At 46.9% G+C, this 22,865-nt stretch overlaps 1 protein-coding gene across 5 annotated transcripts in view; it reads right to left on the bottom strand.

The window, feature by feature from the left end:
• The window catches only part of ZNF280D (zinc finger protein 280D), a 761,599-nt gene that overhangs the window by 547,009 nt on the left and 191,725 nt on the right, over nucleotides 1-22,865 (bottom strand). For all 5 annotated transcript variants that reach the window (XM_086958356.1, XM_086958358.1, XM_086958354.1 and 2 more), the window contains exons 9-12: nucleotides 16,186-16,343; nucleotides 8,207-8,307; nucleotides 7,971-8,117; nucleotides 898-1,032 (exon numbers count right to left, since the gene is read on the bottom strand). In XM_086958356.1, the coding sequence (XP_086814482.1) occupies nucleotides 898-1,032; nucleotides 7,971-8,117; nucleotides 8,207-8,307; nucleotides 16,186-16,343 (541 nt within the window). The remainder of the gene's footprint in view (nucleotides 1-897; nucleotides 1,033-7,970; nucleotides 8,118-8,206; nucleotides 8,308-16,185; nucleotides 16,344-22,865) is intronic.

The raw sequence follows: 22,865 nt of genomic DNA on the forward strand, positions 1-22,865 counted from the left end.
CACTCAGTCAAAGCACATTAGCAGTTCAGCAGAAAGTGGGGGCAACCATGCAGGAGGTGGGCACTTTCTCACATGCGGGGTGTAGGGAGTTGAATAGAAGAATAATTCCATCAACAACCTGTCAATTACTTCATAGAAGAAAGTGCTTTCTGTATTTTAAGTAGGATCTTGTCCACCTACTTGTCTTCTCACTGCATACATTGGTGCTCTCTGATGAGTCATGATTTGCGGTGGGGATAAAATATGTGAGTTCTGTTGGGCATCATTGGCAGAGTAATGGATCAGGAGCAGAAGCAGTTGCGGCTCAGTCCTGCTCCTGATTGGGGTCTTTGGAATAAAGAACTACTACAACTAATACTCAAACGCCACGTTTTCTTTACACGCTCCAGGCACTGTTGCAGTTGTTCAATGTAAACAACTAGGATACATAGAGTTATTGATACTAATAGGGAGCTGTTTAATTAGCTGTAGGTCTCAGAGCTTTGTTACAATCGCACTTATAAGATTGATACCACTAATCTCTAAAAGAAACAGTTTTACTTGTGTTATGTCCAGAATTGCTTATTGGGAGGAAACCCCTTGAGCAGCCACTGAAGAGATTGACATCAAGACTTAGTTGGCTTAGGACAGAAGGTGTCTTCTGAATGTCCTGCAAAACCTCTTTCTGGATTGCTTGCCTTGAGAGTCCCCCCCAAAAAAATACAATACATGAAAGTGTGTAGTTACATTTACAGTACTACAATAAAAGGTTAGGAAACAACCTCAAAGGCTCTCCAACATAATTAGTGTTATAACGCAAATTTACTATACTATAAACCCGTCTCTCCATTCCAAAGCACAAACAGATAAAGGGTGATTTACATCACTAATAACAATGTAATCAAGTCAAAATGGTACCTTTGTCCCTGGAGGTAATCCTTCCAACTGCTTAGGTTTTTTAAATGTGCGATGATGTTGAGTTCTGTGATCCATTTTTTCTTTACTTGTCAAAAATTGCAATCGACATTTAGCACAACGATATACTCCTTTTTTCTATATACAAGAAAACATAATGATTAGCATGTTTCTATAACCGCGAGTTTTGCTGTAAGTGCCACATTACATCCTCCCTTTCTTTTCTGGATTACAGATGATATTTCCAAGAAAGAAAGGCTTGCTTAATGAGCCAAAATTGGTTTCCCCCCTTCAAACGTTTCAGGACTGCCCCACCTACATATACAATGTTAAGCTTTGTACTCTTCGTACAGGCGCTCAATGGCATTTGGTTATTTCTCTGTACTTCATGCATTTAGAATAAGGGTTGAAAGTAAGTTTACATAGATTTAGGTTTCGGCAGAAAGACTGAAAGGCGGAGTTACTTACTATTAATCTTGGGTCTCCGTTACAGGCACTCTTTTTGAATTTATTAACTGTAAAATAACTCGCCACACGAAGAATTACAAATCGCGTTTAATAAGAATTACATTTCAATTCAAGACCAATGTGATCACACTATCAGTGACATTAAATTTGAAACTAAATTAATAAAGACAGAGAGCTAAAACAGACCTGGTCACTTGATGATTCTCATCATAATACCATTAGATAGATCCATGACAGCTAGGTGGATCACACCCACAAGGAAAATTATAGATAAAGCTGCACCAACATGTGAAGGGGTCTCCACCTTTTCTGCAATTAGAGCTACTTCTGATCAGTAAAAATTGTCGAGAGCTACTGAAGGCCGAGTAACTCGGGCACTGTTACCAGACACCCCCTTGTGCAGCTTGATATTAAACCTAATGTCCATGGAGCCCAGTACAATGCCGCTGCTCAATCTCCACGCATGAAGGTGGAAAGTTAAAATGTTTAGGTGGAGAACCCTCCCCTGCTGCTGCGACCGAATATCCTTCAAAAGGGGCAGCCTGATCGGAGGACTGATGGCCATGCTCAACAGCTCAGGGTACCAGGCTGTCCAGCCCAGTCTGGACCTGCTGACCTTCAGGAGGATACTCAAGGCCTAGCTGTTCGATCAGTAGCCCCCCCCCCCAAATCTCCCAGCGCCTTGAGACCCTCGTGGGTATGTAGTGCGCTTTATAAATTATTGATTGATTGACAAAGATGACAAGGGCCCAATCGTTCTTGATCTTCTTGAGAACTTTAGGGAAGAGTGGTATAGGTGGAAAGGCATACAACAGGCTTGCACTCCATTTGAGACGCAAATCATTTCTTAGCAAGCGCCGCCTTGGAAATTTCAGCACGCAGAATGCAGGCATTGTTGTTTCTCAGTTGGGGAGAACCGATCTAATCTCCAGAAAGACATCTTGCCGAACCTCAAGACGAAGGCACCATTTGTGATCCATTAGGTATCTTCGGTTGAGTTCATCCACTATGGTGTTCAGAGATCCCACCAGGTGTTGAAACACTAGGGTAATTATCTGATGTTTCATCCAAGTCCAAAGACGCAGGGCCTCTTGACAGTGTCCACGACCTCACCCCGCCCGGTTTGCTGCAGGTCTAAATGGCAGTGGTGTTGTACGTCAACACCTGTACTAGCCTTCCCTTGCTGGAGCGTAGAAAGGTTTTCAATGCCAGTCAGATTGCTTGAAGATCCAACAAGTTGACATGGAGTCCGAATTCTGCTACCGACCAGAGTCCTCTGATCTCTACATCTACCAAATGGGCGTTCCTGTCCAGAATATTGAGCATCTGTCACTATAGCTAGATGAGGTTGGGGAAGGGAAAGGGGTCAGCCGCTGACCCAATCGCAGTTAGTTAGCCACCACTACAAATCTTTTGCAGAGCCGTCTAAGGTCTGGACCATGTCGGAAAGAATCCACGGATGCCACGCCAACTGCAACTTCAGGTCCCATTGCAGAGCCCACATATCCCAGCAGGCATGTGTCACAAGCAGAATGCAGGAGGCCATGAGGCCCAGAAAGTCTGTCAGTCTCACCAAAATCCATGATAGAGGCTGAAACATCAGCTTCATACCCCGAATATCCTGGACTCACCACTTAGGATGATATGGCAGGAACTGCAGCGTGTCCAGAATAGCTCTGATGAAAGGAAGTGTCTGAGAGGGAGGCAGGTGTGACTTGGAGACGTTGATAGTGAACCCCAGCAAATGCCATAGGTCAGCCATAATTTGGAGGTGGGAGGCGGCTACTGGAGACAAGATCGCCTTCAACAGCCAGTCGTTGCAAATGAGCTGCAACAACCTCCATAAATTTTGTTAACACCAGAAGGGTACTGGCAAGGCCAGAGGGGAGCACTGTGAACTGAAAGCACTCTTGGCCTTCCGTGAACCGAAGGTAATGTCTGTGTCATGCGCGAAGGGGATGTTGAAGTATGCATTCTCCAAGTCCAACACTAACCGCCAGTCTTCAGTGTCCAGGGAAGATAGGGCTTGAGAGAGCATTTTGAACCCTCCCTTCTTCAGGAAGAAATTAAGAGGGCATGGGTCTAGGATAGGAAAGGATGACGGCCTTCATCCTTCTTGGGCACCAGAAAGTAGCAGGACTAGTAACCATGACATAAATCTAATGCTGGCACCTTCTCTTTGCCTCAATTGGCCAAAAGAGTCACCTCTTGCTGCTGGAGTAAGGAAGTGTGGTTCTCCGTCACCATGTAGCAAGTAAAAGTGGCATGGGTGGAAGGGTAGGCGTGAAGGAGAGGTCGTAAGAACCAAAGGGTCAGATGTTATTGACTTCAGGCATTTCAGGTGATAGTGGATCCTGCCTCCGACAGGGTGCACATGATGTTTGGTGGGCAAACTAAAGAGGCTTTAAAGCTGCAACTGACGGAGGAGTAGTGGACTGGCCCTACCTCTGGCTACCTGACCCACAAGACCTGTTGGTGCCGCATCCTCAGCCATGCAGGTGCTGGGAGGCTTGCGTGCCATGGTGGTTGTCTGGGTAGAGACATGGCTGGAAGCCCGTCCCATAGTAACGAAAGGAGTGAAAGGTGGACTGGGGCTGCAAGGGTCCATGGAATTGCCCAAGGACCTGTCCAAAGCTTTTCTGTCCTTGAAGCACTCCAGAGCAGAGTATGCCTGGTCTTTGAAGAGATGGAATCCATCAAAGAGCATGTCCTTGAGCAAGGCATGGAAAACTACAGAAAAGCCAGTGGTTCTCAACAAGGCATGGCGCCGAAGGGTGACGACTATGCTCAGCGCAGTGAGTCGATCGTATGTAGTCCACAGTGTATGGTGAACTCGGCTGTGTCCCTTGCGTCTGGAATAGCTAGGAAGCGTATGTTGTGAGCCTCCTGTAACAGAGTCCCAGAGTGAGTGGCAGTATCGGCCCAAAAGTACCAGTCTTATGGAAGAAGACATCTTTCGGACTAAGGTATCAAAGCCGCTTGGATTCTCTGTCAAGTGGAGTGGTAGAGAATGCGCCAGCATTTAGTTTGAACGTGGAAGCTTGGACCACCAAGCTCTTCGGGTGATGGGTGAGGAAGCTAGGGTCCTCTGGGGCAAGTCAATTGTGGTGGGCTAATTTCCTATTCATATGACCCCCTGTGCAGGGCTTGAACCAGGCCCAGAGTAGGACATGCATGAGGGCTTCATTAAACAAGAGAAATGGTTCAGATGGGGTGACTTCCAGTTGAAGCACCTCATTCAAAACATTAGCCTTGACAGCCACTGAGGTTAGTGTATGGTCCGGGACCTTGGCTGCCCTTCTCACCACCATTGCAATTGAGGCTCCCTCCTCCGCAGAAGAAAAAACCAAGCTAGGTTCTGGGGGAAGCGTCCAGTCCACTAGCCTCTGCCAAATCCTCACACTAGCTGTCCTCATTAAGGTCTTGGGGCTGCTATTCATAAGAGCCCTGTGCCCCTCTCAATCTTCCCAAAGTCCTAGCCCATAGGAATAGGACTCAGGCTTCGGCCAGGAGGGAATGGCTCAATTGGGCGCCAGTCGGCTTCGACCTCCTGCGTTTCTTTTTCGTGTGGGTCCCACCCGAACGCCCAGATGACTTTGACAAAGATCGAAGGCTCAGCAACTGATATTGAGACCTTCCTCTTAACAGGGATAGAGACGGTCACAGCATCACACGTCCAGCAGCAAAGAGCTTGAGGGACCACTCCATTGCCTTGGGGTGCATGCCGAGACAACTGATGCAGGTCTTAGCGTCGTGTTCGCACTCAAGATACCATAGGCTGACTAAGCGTAGATCCATCACTAACATCTGCAGATGATTGTATCCACAGGGCTTAAAACCAGCCTTCTTCCGGACATCCTGCCAAACAGGTCTCGCATTTGTGAGTGTTTAAGCTACTAGCTTTGTAAATGACAATGCCTTTTATTTGTGTTTTGAAGAGCAACACATATATAAAAGGTATTGTTATTTTTAATGCCAATAGCTCAATCTCTCACAAATGCGAGAACACTTTAATGGTGGTTTAAAGAGTTCTTTGGGACACATACCGGAATTTTAGACACAATCTCATGGTCATGAATTTCAAAGATGGAAACCAGTTGCAGATTCGCTCACTGCCAATTGTATTGGCTTTTTGAAAATCCTTGAATTTCTTGTTGGTCCTTCCAATCTTCTTGTGGGGACCCATTTGACACTGTGTCCCATATATGGAAGGTTACCTTCATTATTTTACTTTGGAATAACCGTTTTCTCCGCCAAACACTGGATGGCAAACAATGCAGTGCGGAAACTCTGGTTGGATTTTCTGTCCCATTTGAAACTATGTCTTATCTAGTTGTTCTGGACTCTCTGATAGTTGCCTTTGTGTCCCGATGTGGACGTCAATATCTACAACAGTCGAAACGTTGTCGACAAATATATGTGGACACATTTAATCAAGGACACATTTTTTATGTTTTGTGTTGTTTCAGTTTTGTTCTGAACTTACTATTTATGAATAATCCCTTCCCATAGCCACTTGTTTGATTACACACTGTATTGTTGATTTTATTGTTTATGTACCTCGTTGAGCGCCATTGTTCTATATGTTTTAGTATTTATGAAATTTGTTAATACATTTTTTACAAACTCATATTTGCTTTTGTCGTACATAGGTTTCCTGTACATTTTTTCCTCTTCCCTTTTTTCTTTCGCTTCATTGATTCGTTAAAATGACACATCTTTGCAGTTAAAGTATAGTTTGCTCTTTGATGTATGTATTGTCAGTACAAACTAGGGCAACTCCTGCAGGAGAGTAAAACATAATTTCCTGTAGCATACCCATTCATAATTCTCAGAGAAGGTGTAAGACTTTAATTCACAAGGGATATGGGAAGAAACTCAGAAGTTAGATTTGGGTTGAAGCAGTGACACGAGGCACAAAAAAAGACGGGTTTAGCATAAGCAACATTAAAAAAAATGTGCAATACCTATGGCATTGGAAAGAAGTGTCCGCCATTGTCCCGGCTGCTTGAAAAGAGAAAGCGGGCATGGTGCGCTGAATGTAAGCAAAGCAAGTCATGCCTTTAGCAAGAGAAACTCAATAAAGAAAATAGTGTTTACAGAATAAATAACATGTAACATGGGAGGTTACAAATTAAGAGAAGGCGGTACTAAGGAAGGACAAACAAGCCTATTTATGAATCAGAAGCCAGCATTTACGAAGAACAATGAAAAATATGAGCTAAGCGTGGGCAGGGCTTCTATTACATACTCCAGTACAACAAGTCTCGTAGAGCAGTGTATGCGTGCTAGACTCGACCTGAAAAGTCTTTGACAAAAGGTTAAAAAAAAGTCAGTCAAAAAGTTACTGGGGGTATCTCTTCTCCAAGTCTATGCAGATAGAAAACAACTGCAGTCAGTGCGCTGGGGAAGTACCTATATAAGTGCCGCACAAGTCATTTCTGACGCGGACAATGCCAACTGCACCATGAGGATCCGAATGATGCCACCTACTGGCGCACAGAGGTACTGCTCACGAAAAATATCCTGATGCAGTCTGATGCCTGGCGATAATTCAAAAGTACAAAATCTGCGATTAGAAGTCTCTACAGATGCTATAATCTTGGTGAGTAATAAGACCCAGTGATAAACAGTAGCCAATTTGGATACTATCCAATAATCACTGGCTGCTGCAGAAGCTAAAGAAAAGGCAATTATATTGTCAATTGCAGGCCGGTGATCAAGGGCTACGGCTTGAAACGTTTGGCATTCTGCAATACGAACGCTGCGCTGGCTGTGGTGCTGGCAACTGTGGTGATGGTGTGTGGAAACCCTTCCCGTGTGACCTTTCCTTTGGGGACTCTCTTGGTTTTGATTTTGAGCGGCTCGTCCGGCCGCGGAAAGGTCCCGCTGCTGTATCACGGCGGATCCTGGTGCTCGTGATTACGGGCGCATTTCAGGAGCAGAAGGGGCCTCATCGCTGGATTAAATTGGTGTGCCACACTGCGGTTACCACGCAAGCGCTCACCCACTTGGACTAACATTGTGACACTATGAGGCACCCAAGCCACTGGGTTATATTTGGAACGTTAGGTACTTAGCAGATTGACTACATTTACCATGATGCCATGCCTGCTCACGCCCACTGGGGCGGGACTGTTATCAGCAAATAAAAGTTCCTTGTTTAATGGATGCCTCTTTGTGTCAATTGCAGGCCGGTGATCAAGGGCTACGGCTTGAAACATTTGCCATTCTGCAATACGAACGCTGCGCTTGCTGTGGTGCTGGCAACTGCCGTTGATGGTGTGTGGAAACCCTTCCCGTGTGACCTTTTTCTTTGGGGACTCTCTTGGTTTTGATAGATATATATATATACACATACATACATACATAAATGCATACATACATACATAAACACACACAAACACAAACGTACACTTTTAAGGGTTAATATACATTTATGTAATACTTCACAAATAATCAGACTAAGTTTCTCTTTCGGAACCCAATATAGAACTGTTCTGGAGTTATAATTATAAAGAGCAGCTTTGCTTTCTGTAATGAAATAGCTCTTAACATAAAGACATATTTCCTTTACTACTAAACTTGCAGACAAACCACCAACTCACCTGATGTTTCATGTAATGCTGCATATACGGTGTTCCAATTCTGACAACTTTGAGGCAGAAGGGGCAAAGCAAGGCTTTTGTATTTTCATGAACTGTTCTAAAGTGGCTTTCTACATCCGAGAATAATGACGACCTGTAGCTACACACCTAATAAAAAAAATATTAAAAAACACTGATACATTAACTGAAATTAAGTTGCACAAGTAAAATTGCTTAAATGGATTACTTGTGAGTACCTGGCAAACATATGGCATTTCACCTGGCTTGTGATTATCCTTCATGTGTTGTAACAAAACTTGCTCATTATCATAAGATAATTCACAAATTTTACATATTGCTGAAAACAAAAAACAGGAAAATGATTAGTTGAATATTTCATACATTGATTTCAATATACTAATTGTAAACACGTCTTTATAAAAGAAATCAAGATGCTATGGGGCCCATGTAGGAGTGACAAGTGGCCACTGTGGAGGCCATTCTTGCAAATCAGTAACGGAACGGACAGTACTCCATGGTGGTGGAGAGAACCAATTTGAGGATGTTTAAGTTCTTTCTCCCTTGGAGAAAAAGTAGGAATGTATTGCGACGTACAGCATTAAAAATGTCCTTTTTTTTATGTAACGGCCAAGTGTTGCAAGCATCATCCAGAGGCTCGTTGTTCACTTGAAATGGAACATTTCTCATGATACAGGTGGGAGCCCAATACTAAGTTGGAGCACTTGTAATACAGTGGCTTATTAAGGGAGCAAAGAAGGTACTCTGTCATGGAGTACCCGCTCCACTTTGTTTACAGTTTGGAGAACCTAAAGCAGGTCAGTGACAAAGAGCACCCAATTTCTGTCACTGACATATTTCTTCAACAGCTTAACAGATTAAGTGCGGTCAGAGATTTGGCCACTTGACCGCCAGCCCGATTTAGAGTGGGCAGTCGAATGGCCAATTTTTACTTTCTCTTATGGCCATGAAAAATTGATGGTACAGGACAGTAAAAGCGTTTAAATAAACCCCCACACCATGGAAGAACACTCTCTTGGTGCGGTGGTCATTAAAACAAGTTAAAGGTTGGGGGCATGGCTTGGAGGGCGACGATGGCGGACGTGGCTCTGTAGAGCTCCCGCCGGCCCGACCTTTATCCTTTTGAAATTATCCTTCCCCAAACCCGCAATTGCCATCAACACGTCGGCAGAGACTGCTGGAGCTTAGGGGCACCCTCCGGTGGCGCTTCCGAGACACCCGATCACCAGCGAGGGTTGTTGTATGCGGTGAAGCCCGCCGGGCCTACCGGCCGCGTGTGACGCCAGGGCCTCGATTTCTGTGTGACCCCGACTGCCGGCGCTGGACCTCGGGCAAAAGGATCATCGGCGGGCCTGAGGGGCTCCAGGAGGCGCTTTTGTTACAGATCGGAGCTTAGACAGTGAACTCTCCTGCCAAGTGCCGCTTTGTGGACACAGCTGGGGGCCATACGGAGTGGGCACTGCCGGAGGGCCCTGTGGATCCCGGGATCGGCCGGATCCGCCTAGACAGCCGAGGACGGTGCGGCAGCGAGTCGAGTGCCTCCGCACCAACACAGAGGGGGCACGTCCTGCTGCTGCGAGCCCCGTGTGGGGACCTGTGAGGTGGTCGGCCCGGAGCTTTAATCCGCGCCATTGTTGGGGGCGCCTCGTCTTCCCGCCTTGCGGGCGATACAGTCCGTGCAGTCTCGGCGCCTGTCCGGCCCCCCCCCCCAGCGCTGTACATGGCTTGGGCGACCAGGGTGACCCAGAAGAACAGCATCGCCCGGTAGCCCCGATCCAGGCGCCTGGTTGTGCTCACCACCCGCGGCGACGGAGTGCTCAGTGCACGCGAGATACCGGAGGAGCCCTGTGAAGGTGAGGAGCCGGACCGGCTGCCCCGTTTGCTACTTGGGGCCCTAGACGCTGCTGGAAGCCGCTGACTGTGGACGCGGGCACAGTGTCCGTGCGCTGTGGTGGTGGGCAGGTGTAGCGAGGCGCCCAGCGGAGTCCCAGGTCCTGGGCCTTACCCCGAGTGGCGGCTGATCTGGGGCGACGGGGGAGGAGAGACTGCCAGGACACTGAGAGGCCCATTACAACTATCCAGACAATGACCAGAGGTGGAGGTGGCACGAGCTCCGCCAAGCAGGGGCCGATCGATAAGTTCACCGGCCCCAGTGGAGGATCGGGGGCTGCCGGGGGAGGCCAGAACACCGGGCCAGACAACAAGGGGAAATCCAGTACATTCGCTCTTTTCGCAAATTTACTGAACTCAAACTGGATGATTATGAGGGACATCTATGTTGTAATAACCTACGCATCTTAGGGGTACCGGAGAAGGCTGAGGGCAGTCTCCTGACCTCTTTGTGGATAGACCTCATTCTGCAGCACCTACGACCTAATGGCCTCAGCAAGTTCTTCATTATCGAGAGGGCGCACATAGTACCCGGAGGGCGTCTCAACCCCCCCCCTCCCCCCCCCCCCCCCCGTGAACGATATTGGCGAGAGTGCTAAACTTCAGGGACAGGGATGTAATTCTCCAAAATGCCATGAAGGGGGCTGCCATCAGCTACGAGAATGTAGACATCTCTTTCTTTCCGGACTTTACACAACAAGTTCAAAAACAGAGACGGTCCTTCATCGCTGTAAAGCAGAAGCTCAGAGAAAAGGGGCTTAAATACTCCATGCTATTCCCAGAACGCCTTCGTGTGGAAGCGGAGGGAAGAACCTGGTTCTTCGAACAACTGGAGGAAGCAGCGGGCTGGCTTGAATTCCGCACTGACCGTGCCACCCATGATGATTCTGCTGCAGAAGACAATGCCCTCCAGCCCCATGGCTGATACGACTAAGACACACTCAGAGGCCCTACTGCGAGGATTCATCCCTGTGATAGACTGGGATAGGTAACAGGGTGTGTGGTGGCTGATCATCTAAGGGGTTACTCCCGCTCAATGGCTGTCACCCGGAACGGTGATACGAGAATCTCTTAGGGAACTTTATAGTCATCAAGTGGGGGTAGGGGTGGGGAGGTGGTAGAACAGGGAGGCGGTACGTCACATCCCTACATTTTCTACTTTTAAATCAACTACAGGGCGACAGGCACTATGCAGAGTTTTTTACATGGGAGATGGGTCCCTCCTCACGCTGGTTACTAGACTTCCTAGACGCCATGAGGTTGGTGGATGGGTGGAGAACATATCATCCAGATCAAGCACAGTACACCTTCCAGTCTGGGACCCACCACAGTCTCTCCTGTCTGGATTAATGCCTTGTCCCCGCAGCACAAGTTTCCTACATACACGAAATCAGGCATCTGGCCAGGGCATATCTTCAATCAGGACACAGTGGGGAGACTAGCCCCCATTAACCCATGGTATTTGCGAGACCCGAAAATCAATAAAGACCTCCTTGAATCCATAGATCACTATTTTTTTGGACAATGAGGGGTCTGTATCCTCGTCCCAGTCATTATGGGAAGCTCTTAAGATTGTAATCCTTGGTTACAAAGAACACAAAGAACTCTTGGGCATTGAGGCTGAAATTCACAGACTGAAGGGCGAGTTAGAATCAGGAGTGACGCCAGAGAAGCTCCATTTGCTGAACCTGAAACAGCATGAATACAAGGCCTTAGAGAAGGATAGGGCCAAGGCTCTGGGCAGGGAACGAATGGACAGGATCTATGACCTTGGGGACATGGCAGGGAAACTTATAGCGTGGCTTGACAAGAAGGAATGGGCGACCAGGCTGGTTCCGGAGCTTAGGGTTCTTTGGAGGCGCCTCGCTTAAAGAGCCACAAGAAATAGTAGATCGCTTTGCCAATCATTTTTGTACTGTTTAAACAACTGTCTCCCACACACCGCAGAGGACTCTGAAGACTTATTGCGTGACATTAGGCTTCCCCAACTTACATTAGAGGACCCTCAATATACGGACAGCGATCTGACAATGGATGAGATAGCGCAAGCCATCCGATCCCTAAACTGCGGGAAGGCCCTTGGTCCCATTGGACTTCCAATTGAGCTGTACAAACTCAGACCAGATAAATGGGCACCATTTTTGAGATCCATGTTTGAGGAATCCAGGGAGAGTGGGACATTGCCCAGAGAGCAGAGTATTACCACTATAGTCGCAATTCATAAAGAAGGTAAACCCAGGGATGACTCTGCCTCATACAGGCCTATTCCCTCCTAAATACAGAGCCCAAAAGCTTGGCCAAACTTTTGGCTACTCGCCTAGTTAAAGTGGTTTATACTCCAGTCCACCTGGATCAATCGGCTTCATGCCCCACAGAAACACAGACCTGAACTTGCGCAGAGTGCATGGCATGGTGAGCAGGGTGCTTACCAGCCAAGAGCCAGCTGTGATCGTATTCCTAGAAGCCACCATGGCGTTTGATACCATAGAATGGTCCTATCGCTGGCCAGTGTTGACCAAGCTGGGATTTGGGCCACAATATATCCAGTCTTCTGTATAGTGAACCTCTGGCTCAGATTGTGGTCAACAATAAACTTTCAGCCACGTTTCAACTCAACCGGGGGATTCGCCAGGGATGCCCACTCTTGCCACTTCTCTTTGCCCTCGCCCTGGAACCACTTGCGGCCTGGATCCGCAGAGACCCAATGATACGAGGGTTGAGGTGGTCCCCCGATTGGGAAGACCGCATCTCACTTTATGCGATGACATACTGCTCTATTTGGCCACTCCTAGGAGATCCCTGATCGTGGCTCTGGACATCCTGGCTATCTTTGGCAGATTTTCTTGCTTTACCATCAACTGGGGTAAATCCCTCCTATACGTTCTTAGAGAGAACCCACCCATCCCGTCAAGGAAATGGCCAATACAGATTACCACTGTTGGTTTCAAGTATTTGGGGATTTTTGTCTCCCTTGACCCCTCGCTCCAATATACTCCAAAATCTTCTCCCACCCTTGCAAAGGCTCAGGAGGGACATCGCCAATTGGAAATCACTCCCCCTCTCTCTGTTGAGTAGGGCCGCCCTGTTTAAAGTGATGCCACTGCCCAGATTCCTCTATGCCCTACAGAACACCCTTAGACCCCGTCCCTGCACAATACTTCAAGGAAGTAGAGGGCCTTCAGAGAGCAATGTTATGAGAAGGGAGGCCTTGTATAGCACTCAATAAGCTGACACTGAACTGGTAAGATGGGGGCATCAGCCTTCCAGATATCAAAAAATATTATTGGGCAGCTCATCTAGCAGCCATCAATCATGGCACCTACAGTCGCCCTGATGATCCCGGCTATGCCATGGATAGATGGCTCCTCCCCGGAATGAACTATGGTAAGGCACGATACTCATCGTCGAAACGTTACACCCTAACAGGCCCCACAAAACACTCCATCCAGATTTGGCATGACGTCACAAACGCACTTGCGTGGGGTAACAAGTTGACATTAGCGACTCCACTATGGGACTCTGAGAGGCTTGGCAGTCTATGGAGGTCAAAAGGGTTTGATAGGTGGGACCTCATCGGAACCTCACGTATCAAAGATGTTTGGGGGAAGAGCGAGGTCAGGCCATTTGTCGAGCTGCAGAGAGAGTATGAATTGGCAGACACTGAATATTTCAGATATGCACAGGAGCTTCATGCACCTCATTCTCATACACCAAGGGGCTCTGCTCCTCCTGACTCATCACCGCTCAAGGACAGAATATTAGACGGTCACCTACCGGAAAAAGCTATCTCCCTAACATATAAGAACTAATAAACAACATGAACGTCCCCCTCCAATCACTGCGGGAGAAATGGATAAGAGATGGGATTGAGTTAGAAGATGGGGACTGGCAAGAGGCAGTGTCCTCTCCTAGAGTGGTCACCATGCCAGCACGACTTAGGTTACTGCAGCTCAAAATCCTTCATGGGTTGTATAATCCAGGTCCCCGTCTGATACATAAAGCGGACAATGGGGACTGCAGGAGACTTTGTGGGCACTTAGGAACATTTATACACATAATCTTAAGTGTCCTTACATAAGCTCCTTTTAGAGCAGGGTACACAACATCATCAATTCGGTACTCTCGGTTAGTCTCCACTTGGAGGCGCGAAGATGCTTACTAAACATTTGGGGACCAACTGACCTGAACAGTTATTAGACACAATGGGCTACTCTGGGGCTCATGCTTGCGAAATGAAAAATTACACAGCTATGGGGAGCAACTCAACCACCCACAATAGAAGCTTAGGACATCGCCAATTGGAAATCACTCCCCCTCTCTCTGTTGAGTAGGGCCGCCCTGTTTAAAGTGATGCCACTGCCCAGATTCCTCTATGCCCTACAGAACACCCTTAGACCCCGTCCCTGCACAATACTTCAAGGAAGTAGAGGGCCTTCAGAGAGCAATGTTATGAGAAGGGAGGCCTTGTATAGCACTCAATAAGCTGACACTGAACTGGTAAGATGGGGGCATCAGCCTTCCAGATATCAAAAAATATTATTGGGCAGCTCATCTAGCAGCCATCAATCATGGCACCTACAGTCGCCCTGATGATCCCGGCTATGCCATGGATAGATGGCTCCTCCCCGGAATGAACTATGGTAAGGCACGATACTCATCGTCGAAACGTTACACCCTAACAGGCCCCACAAAACACTCCATCCAGATTTGGCATGACGTCACAAACGCACTTGCGTGGGGTAACAAGTTGACATTAGCGACTCCACTATGGGACTCTGAGAGGCTTGGCAGTCTATGGAGGTCAAAAGGGTTTGATAGGTGGGACCTCATCGGAACCTCACGTATCAAAGATGTTTGGGGGAAGAGCGAGGTCAGGCCATTTGTCGAGCTGCAGAGAGAGTATGAATTGGCAGACACTGAATATTTCAGATATGCACAGGAGCTTCATGCACCTCATTCTCATACACCAAGGGGCTCTGCTCCTCCTGACTCATCACCGCTCAAGGACAGAATATTAGACGGTCACCTACCGGAAAAAGCTATCTCCCTAACATATAAGAACTAATAAACAACATGAACGTCCCCCTCCAATCACTGCGGGAGAAATGGATAAGAGATGGGATTGAGTTAGAAGATGGGGACTGGCAAGAGGCAGTGTCCTCTCCTAGAGTGGTCACCATGCCAGCACGACTTAGGTTACTGCAGCTCAAAATCCTTCATGGGTTGTATAATCCAGGTCCCCGTCTGATACATAAAGCGGACAATGGGGACTGCAGGAGACTTTGTGGGCACTTAGGAACATTTATACACATAATCTTAAGTGTCCTTACATAAGCTCCTTTTAGAGCAGGGTACACAACATCATCAATTCGGTACTCTCGGTTAGTCTCCACTTGGAGGCGCGAAGATGCTTACTAAACATTTGGGGACCAACTGACCTGAACAGTTATTAGACACAATGGGCTACTCTGGGGCTCATGCTTGCGAAATGAAAAATTACACAGCTATGGGGAGCAACTCAACCACCCACAATAGAAGCTTAGGAAAACGATCTCGACTGGTGTATGTACAGGGAAAAGACTGTGTACTTGGCTAGGGGCTGCCCCAAAAAGTGGTCCAGTGTTTGGGACCCTTGGAATACATATTGGGGAGAAATATGTTAGCCACCTTGCTGTATTGAACATGATGATCAACTTTCCCCATGACATTCCCTTTCCATGTAATGGTGTACCATGATTCCTTCAGTGTCATTGCAGTGCATAGATGGTTTGATTCCTCTAATGTTCTCTTGAACCGATGTATGTTTAGTAAAAAGATTTATTTAAAAAAATAAAAAAAATAAAAAAACTACAGAAGCACTCAATAACTCCAATGTGCCTAGCATGTTGGCTACCTCATCCCTGATATAAATGCAGATCATATTTGATATCCTGCAAAATCATATTTCTCCAATGGGCCAGACAGTGAATAGAAATGTTTGCCTACCCAGTCCCACATCACCAACAATAGGCAATGATAAGTATTTTACAATGTGGCGTTGTTTAATGACGTTTCCTTGGGTTTTCAGCGATATTGTGACAGTCATTGATGGCCCGTTTTACAGGTAGACTGGCTCCACCTACTTTGTAATTGAGACTAGAGATAAAGCGAGGACATTCAAGTGGATAAAGCATCCCAGCATGGTCTTTTTGACGTGTTTGCGGTTTAGGGGAAAGTTCACTGCCATTCACATTCAGATTGTGGTTACCTAGTATTTCGTTGGCAAAAAAAATAATTTAGGTTCATTCAGTATTGCAGCACAACTTACTAGTAGATTCATAAAGGGTATGTGAACTTTCAATGTGACATTGCAGCTGAAAAGGAGTTGGGAACTGCCTATAACAGTGGTGGCAAGTCGTGTGGCTTTCCCAGCTTTCACTGTTCTGCTTTTCGAGCTCCAAATGGTGCTTCATATGGTTCATAAACCTAAAATGACATAGTAAAACGTAAGACCCGGTTTTCCAATTGAGAAAAATACCACAAAATGCTTCTTACAGGAATAATTAAAACAATAAGACCGCAAGAAAAGTTAGCTTTGCCAAATTAATGTGCTATAGAGACACCCTTTCTTATAACCCAGAAGGTGAACACTTGATTGCCCCCCCCCCGCCCCCCTACTCCCATCCTCAATTGCTGCTGGTAGCAATATTCTCTGCACTGCATGGAAAAGTTTTAAAGTCCAGCCCATATACATTTTCATTGTCAGCCCAACATTTTTTCAGTACCTGAATGAACTATCAATATCGATTTTACCTTTCGGTTTGTCATGCAAGCTGGATTTGCACATACAGCCTCAAAATGCAGCAGCAGCAGCACCAAACAGAAACAATTAAGCTCTCCACACAAAAACAAACAATGCAGAGCCAGTGTGCAATGTGCTTCTTCAGGCAACAGTTGCATGACCAATCACCTTTGGTCCTAGTGTGGCTAGCAAGAGAATACAATAATAGCATGTTTAGAAGAAAGAAAAAAAAGCTGGTGCTGCATGTAACTGAAAGGAAAGTGCCTGCAACGGATAGAATCATCATAAATGCAAACTCTCCTATACCTTATTCAATTAAGCCAAAATCAGTTATCAGAACAGCAAACACATATGTGGATTAATAGGTGACATTTGCAAGGCTTCAATTAAACATTTATACAACTTAAGGCTGGTTTGATTGGGCATCATCCTTTCACTAAGCATGGCTCAAAAATGTGAAAACAAAAAAAATAAAATGAAAAGGGGCATCATCAAATATTTCCTTTACTGAAAAGCAGTTGTGCATGTGTACTGTAACAAAGGCATTTCTGGATTCATGTGCTGTGCATTATTCTGCAATCCAGTGAATGGCTCTGGAATGGACTGGTGTTCTCTTTTTGATGCTGGGTGTCGACCATTTGGAGCTATGTTCATCCTCCTGTGAAGTCAGACATACCTCGGAAGCACTCCTGTGCGGTAGCCATCTTCAGATTATTTATAATTTTTGACAATTACATTTTTTTGGCTTTCCCATTCATTTGCCTCAGTACTAAAAGTTCAAAATCACCTCATTTCTTGTGGTGGTGGTAGGGTCACATGTGCATACATAAACATTTAGCTGCAAAACTACTCTTACAGGTAGGTAACCATTTCATTTTGCAGTCTGCAGAAAAGAACTGACTTTGTGCCAGCCCTACCGGCCCGTCTGCAAACAAAAGTTGCCTTGTTCTGCAGCCAGCAACCTCCAGAACCATGGGAGGACTGATTGCCTTTAACAAAGACCAGGTCTTTTGTGAACAGCAGCTCTGCTCAAAAAAAACTCCCAAGTCAAACTCTGAGCCTGTGAAGGACACCAGACGCCTGGAACCTCCACTGCACCAGACGCCTAAGGCCCAAATCCGGGTGGCCCACCGGTCCCAGCGAGGTCCTCCAGCGCTCCAGAGTCTAAGTCCATTGTGGGTTGACCCCTCCAGGACTCAGACATCACCTGCAGCATCTGCATGGAGCCCATGGAGCCCTCCTACCCCTCTTCCCCAACTTCCCCCTCCCCCCACAGCGAGTGGCCCGGTAAGGTGAAATCTGACCTAAAAAGACACCCCTGCATCCAGCCACCCTACACCATGGAGGAGAGAATCTGAGATGCAACGTCCCAGAGCCCTCCAACTTCAATGCCCAGCGGTTAGTTCCTCCTGGAAGACTTCATGGACTGAGATTGCAGCTAAAATCCAAAACCAGCAACTACAATTGAAAATAACTGGACACCCGATGCCAAAACAATACCCTACACTGAGCCGCTGTGGGTGCACCTTGTGTGCTAACTCGGTTCCCCCTTTGCCCTGAGCCCAACACCAGGAGCTTTGCTCCCATAACCTTGTAGCTTGCTCGTGAGCAGCCACAAATGGGAGGTTTCCTATCCCCCATTGAACACTCTGCATCCGGCCGCCCTAGTGCCGCTGAGGGTGTTCTGAGAATGCATCCTCGACCCTGGGGAAACCTTGGTTCCAGCTCCCACAAATAAGTACTTACCTGCAAACCGTTAACTTAATTTTCTTCCATAGTATTGCATTGACTGCGTGGGTTTGTATGAAACATTGAAAAACTGCAAATGTATATAAAAAGTGATTTACTTACCTTTTATCCAAGAAATGTCTCTGTGTGATATCTAGAAATATCGCACTGATTAGAAAAAGTAACTTAAAAAGTAATCTAAAAAGTAATGTGCACAGTAATCTATAAAGTAACTTAAGTAATTTCGAACTGTTGACTTACCAGAAATTCAACCAACTGCATTTGAACCTGCATTCAATTGTAAATCACTGCATAAGGTTTTGCTAAGTATTATTTCACTTACCTGCACCAGGCTTGTCTTGGTTCTAGAAATAAAATAACTAAATATTGTTGATACAAAAAAATTGGTCTGAGTTCAGTCTTTGAGTGTGTGTTACATAATTTCTTGCCCGAGTGTGTACAACAAATGCTTAATGCTACCCTGTGATAAAGGCTTACTGCTCGCCGACCGCCGCAAATAGAGTGTAAGGCGATATCTACTTTTGTTCCACTGAATTCCGTGAACACTATACCGCATTTTGGTATAGTATATACAGAGCCAGCTTCCCATAGGCAGGCACTGAAGAGTTGGCTTCACCTTGCTTCCCCTACCTGAGGGGTGGGATTGGCAGAAGTGGGGACACTTTCTGGGCTGTGCTAAGGTTTTCCGCCTGTCTTCCTGACAAAAAGGACCGGAGACAGGAAGGGGGCATCTTGATAGCAGGCGAGGCTGCGGGTCAAGTTACAAAGGCAGCAAGGCCTTTGAAGCATCTGTCACAGATGGCTCTTCCTGACCTGGGGGAGGTGTGATGACCTGCGCCCAGGAAAGGTTTTGTTTCTGGGCTCAGAGAGCGAAGGTTCCCACCCCAGGGGTCCAGAAACATGTGTTGTGGTGGCAGAATTGTGTTTACCAATCAGGGAACCTACCAGAGACTGGTCGTTTTTCAGGGGGCATCTTTAAGATACCCTCTGAGTGCATGGTAAAATAAATCCCTGATTGGCATCAGTGTAGGTTTATTATGCTGAGAACTTTGATACCAAACTTCCCAGAATTTAGTAAAGCCATTTTGGTGCTATGGTGTTTATAGTGACAAACTCCCAGAGCATATACTATTTATGGCTTTACTGCACTTACAATGTCTAAGAATGGACGTAGACACTTAAGGGATACATTGCTCATGCCAGAGGGGTGTCTTTCCTATACCACAGGCAGTGGGTAGCAGGCATGACACACAGGTATGTGTGCTATGTCGACTCTTCACTTTCTGCACCAAAACGTGTGTACGTACGTATGTGTGTACACATGTGTGTGTGTGTGTGTGTGTGTTAAGGTACAGGACCTCCAAGGTTGCCACGATGTGCTACAGTCCTTAAAGGCTTTTCCTGGCCACACTGCCTTTGTACCCATGGAACCTTTTTCGAGGGACTTTCATGTGGCCAGAGAGGTGCCAATTGAGGGTACAAAGGTACAGTTCTTGCTCAGACGTGAGTCCCAGGCTCTCCACATCACTGGAGTCAAGTTATCCAGGCTGATAGCCAGAAACCGGTCTTTGGATGCTTGATTCCGGTCTAGGAAAGACATGGCTTGGTAGTTCAGGCTGGACTGTTCCCATGAGGCACAGGGTCAAGGCTGATTTGCAAACAGCCATTGTCTGACCTAGGGTGTTGTGGAGTGCAAAAAACGATGGATTTAGGCCCAGATCTTTGTACTGGGGTGAATGTAAGACATTGTTCTGCATTCTGTCCATCAACTTTGTTTTTTGCAATTTTCACCCCGAGTGGGCTGGGTATGCTCAGACGTGAGTCCCAGGCTCTCCACATCACTGGAGTCAAGCTATCCAGGCTGAAGAAGGCTGATAGCCAGAAACCAGTCCTTGGATGCTTGATTCCGGTCTAGGAAAGACATGGATTGGTAGTTCGGGCTGGACTGTTCCCATGAGGCACAGGGTCAAGGCTGATTTGCATATAGCTATTGTCTGACCTAGGGTGTTGTGGAGTGCAAAAAACGATGGATTTAGGCCCAGCTCTTTGTACTGGGGTGAATGTAAGACATTGTTCTGCATTCTGTCCATCAACTGTGTTTTTTACAGTTCTGGGATGGTACACAGGCCCTGGGAACCTGGTTGGTAGGGACCCAGGGCACATCAAGTCAAAGTGCATCAGAAATATGGCAAAAAGTGGGGGGGGATTACTACAACAGAAACCCAGCTTCCTACAATCTTGCAACAATCCTTTTCTGCAAAGGAAATTAGAGATTGTCCTCATCACTATTATTATTATTATTATCATCAATTAGCATTTATTGAGCGCATTGCTACCCTAAGGCATCCCAGCGCTAACGGCAAAACAGATCGAAGGGAGATGGCTAGCAATTACTTTTCCGGAATAGCCAGGTTTTAAGGCATTTCCGGAAGGTAAGGTGGGAGATTTTAAGCGGCAGATTAAGAGGGAGCGTATTCCACAGTCTGGTTATGTTGTATGAGAAGGAGCGACCTCCGCTACTCATCCTATTAATGTTAGGGATGCTGGTGAAATTTAGATTCGCCGAGCGTTGAGACTTCTTAGGAAGGTACGTGGTGATCAGAGACTGGTTGATGTGGGGGCCAGTGCCCATAAGAGTCTTGTGAGCAGTGCATAAGGCCTTGGAGAAGACATTCTCTCCTCGATCGACAACCAGTGTAAGGTTTTCAGACTGGGCCTAGCCGACTGCTTTTTACAACAGCCTGTCAAAAGACAGGCCGCACAGTTCTTTGCCACATGAAACTTCCTCAGAGTAGATTTTGGAGCTCCCAAATACAGTGAGTTACAGTAGCACAGGCGCGAAAGAATCAGGGCCTGGACCACGACTCTCCTTGGCTCTATAGGCAGTAGGTGGAGGACTTTCCGCAGTATTCTGAGGATGCGGTGACACGCTCCTGCTACTGCCACTGCTTGCTGGTCAAGTTTGAGAGAATTGTCCAGCCACACACCAAGGCTCTTTGGGGAGGGGCACCCAGGCAGGAAGGCCAGGACAGTGTGGGGAATAACATGGCTGAGTTGCCCAATAACATCATTTCAGTTTTGTCTCCGTTAAGTTTAAGGAATGCATGTTGCATCCAAGTCACAACCTTTTCCAGGCAGAGTTCCAGGTTTGAAGGATCAGACTGCAAATGGTTTACCAATACCACAAGCTGAGTGTCATCCGTGTAGGTGACTACTTTAATCCCAAACGGCTGGATGACCTTGGACAGTGGCCTTATATATACATTGAAAAGTGTGGGGCTTAGAGCGGATCCCTGGGATACTCCCTAGTTAAGACCCTATCAATATATATCTGCAGATAGGGTTATTGTGTTAAGAATGCGTACAATAGCGGGACGCTTACTAGGGGAGACAAATACAGCCGCTGGGCCAATGCCCATTCCAGCACTTAGGCGTATGTTACTGCAGGGATCCAGACCAAGAGCAAATCGCCCCTTGGCAGTGACAGTGGCGCGTAATTGCATGTAACAAATTCACCGAATGTCATATGAGACTCCGCCTACAGAGATAGGTTCTCTTTTTACAGAAGGTCACCTACTTACCTTTGCTGAATTGGTTAACGGTCAGTTCCTTCTTTATGGGCAACTGGTGGCCGATTGCCGTAGGACCTGGCAAACAATAGACAGGGAACAGGCAACACACCTGGTCCTCCATACCATTCTGCAGATGGATCTCGGGCGCCATATAGTGGCGTGGATATTTAAGGCCATTCGTGATTTAGAAATGGTGCCTGTGAGACTTGGCCCTTTCCCCAAAATATTTCGCCTTTTATCCCCTTTTAATTTAGAATGCCCCTATTGAAACAAGTGTGTAGGCCTTGTGTGGTGGAGAAGGGCCTGTGTAGTGTAAAACTAGTGTTAGTACTTCCTACCCCTAACATGGCCGCCACTGACCCACGCTGCTGCAGCGTGGTCTACGTTGGCGCATTCTAGTAGCCAGGGGCTGGCTGGAACCCTCAGGCAATGTATCCATCTTAGCCTGCCAGCCTGCCCATAGGTAGAATGGTGGAACCACCTAGAACCTCCTGGAATCTTCTGGAACAGGTGAGGTGACACCAACTGCCATTACCAACTGTCAACTAGCACTATAAAAGGAAAGGGAGGGAACCTTTCTGTGGAGACTGAGGGAGCGCCGACCTGGGGGAGAACCTACGCAGGAGCTTTAGGCGGTGGGGCCTAGACAGGGGCCTATGACACTGGTAGAGACAGGGCCTAGGTGCTGCCTATCAAGTGTTGAGGTGTCCTGAATTTGCCCCTCTGACCTGGCCCGGCGGAAGGGGAACCCCCGGTCTGCTTGAAGGGAACTGGCTGAGGAGATCTAACACCAGCCATCAACTTAACCCCCTTCAAGGAACCAAGAGACTGAAACTTACAAGGGCGCAAGAAACATAAAGCGCTAGGAAGAAACAAGGGCGCAAG

This window comes from Lissotriton vulgaris, chromosome 2_1, assembly GCF_964263255.1.
Source record: "Lissotriton vulgaris chromosome 2_1, aLisVul1.2, whole genome shotgun sequence".
NCBI lineage: Eukaryota > Metazoa > Chordata > Amphibia > Caudata > Salamandridae > Lissotriton > Lissotriton vulgaris.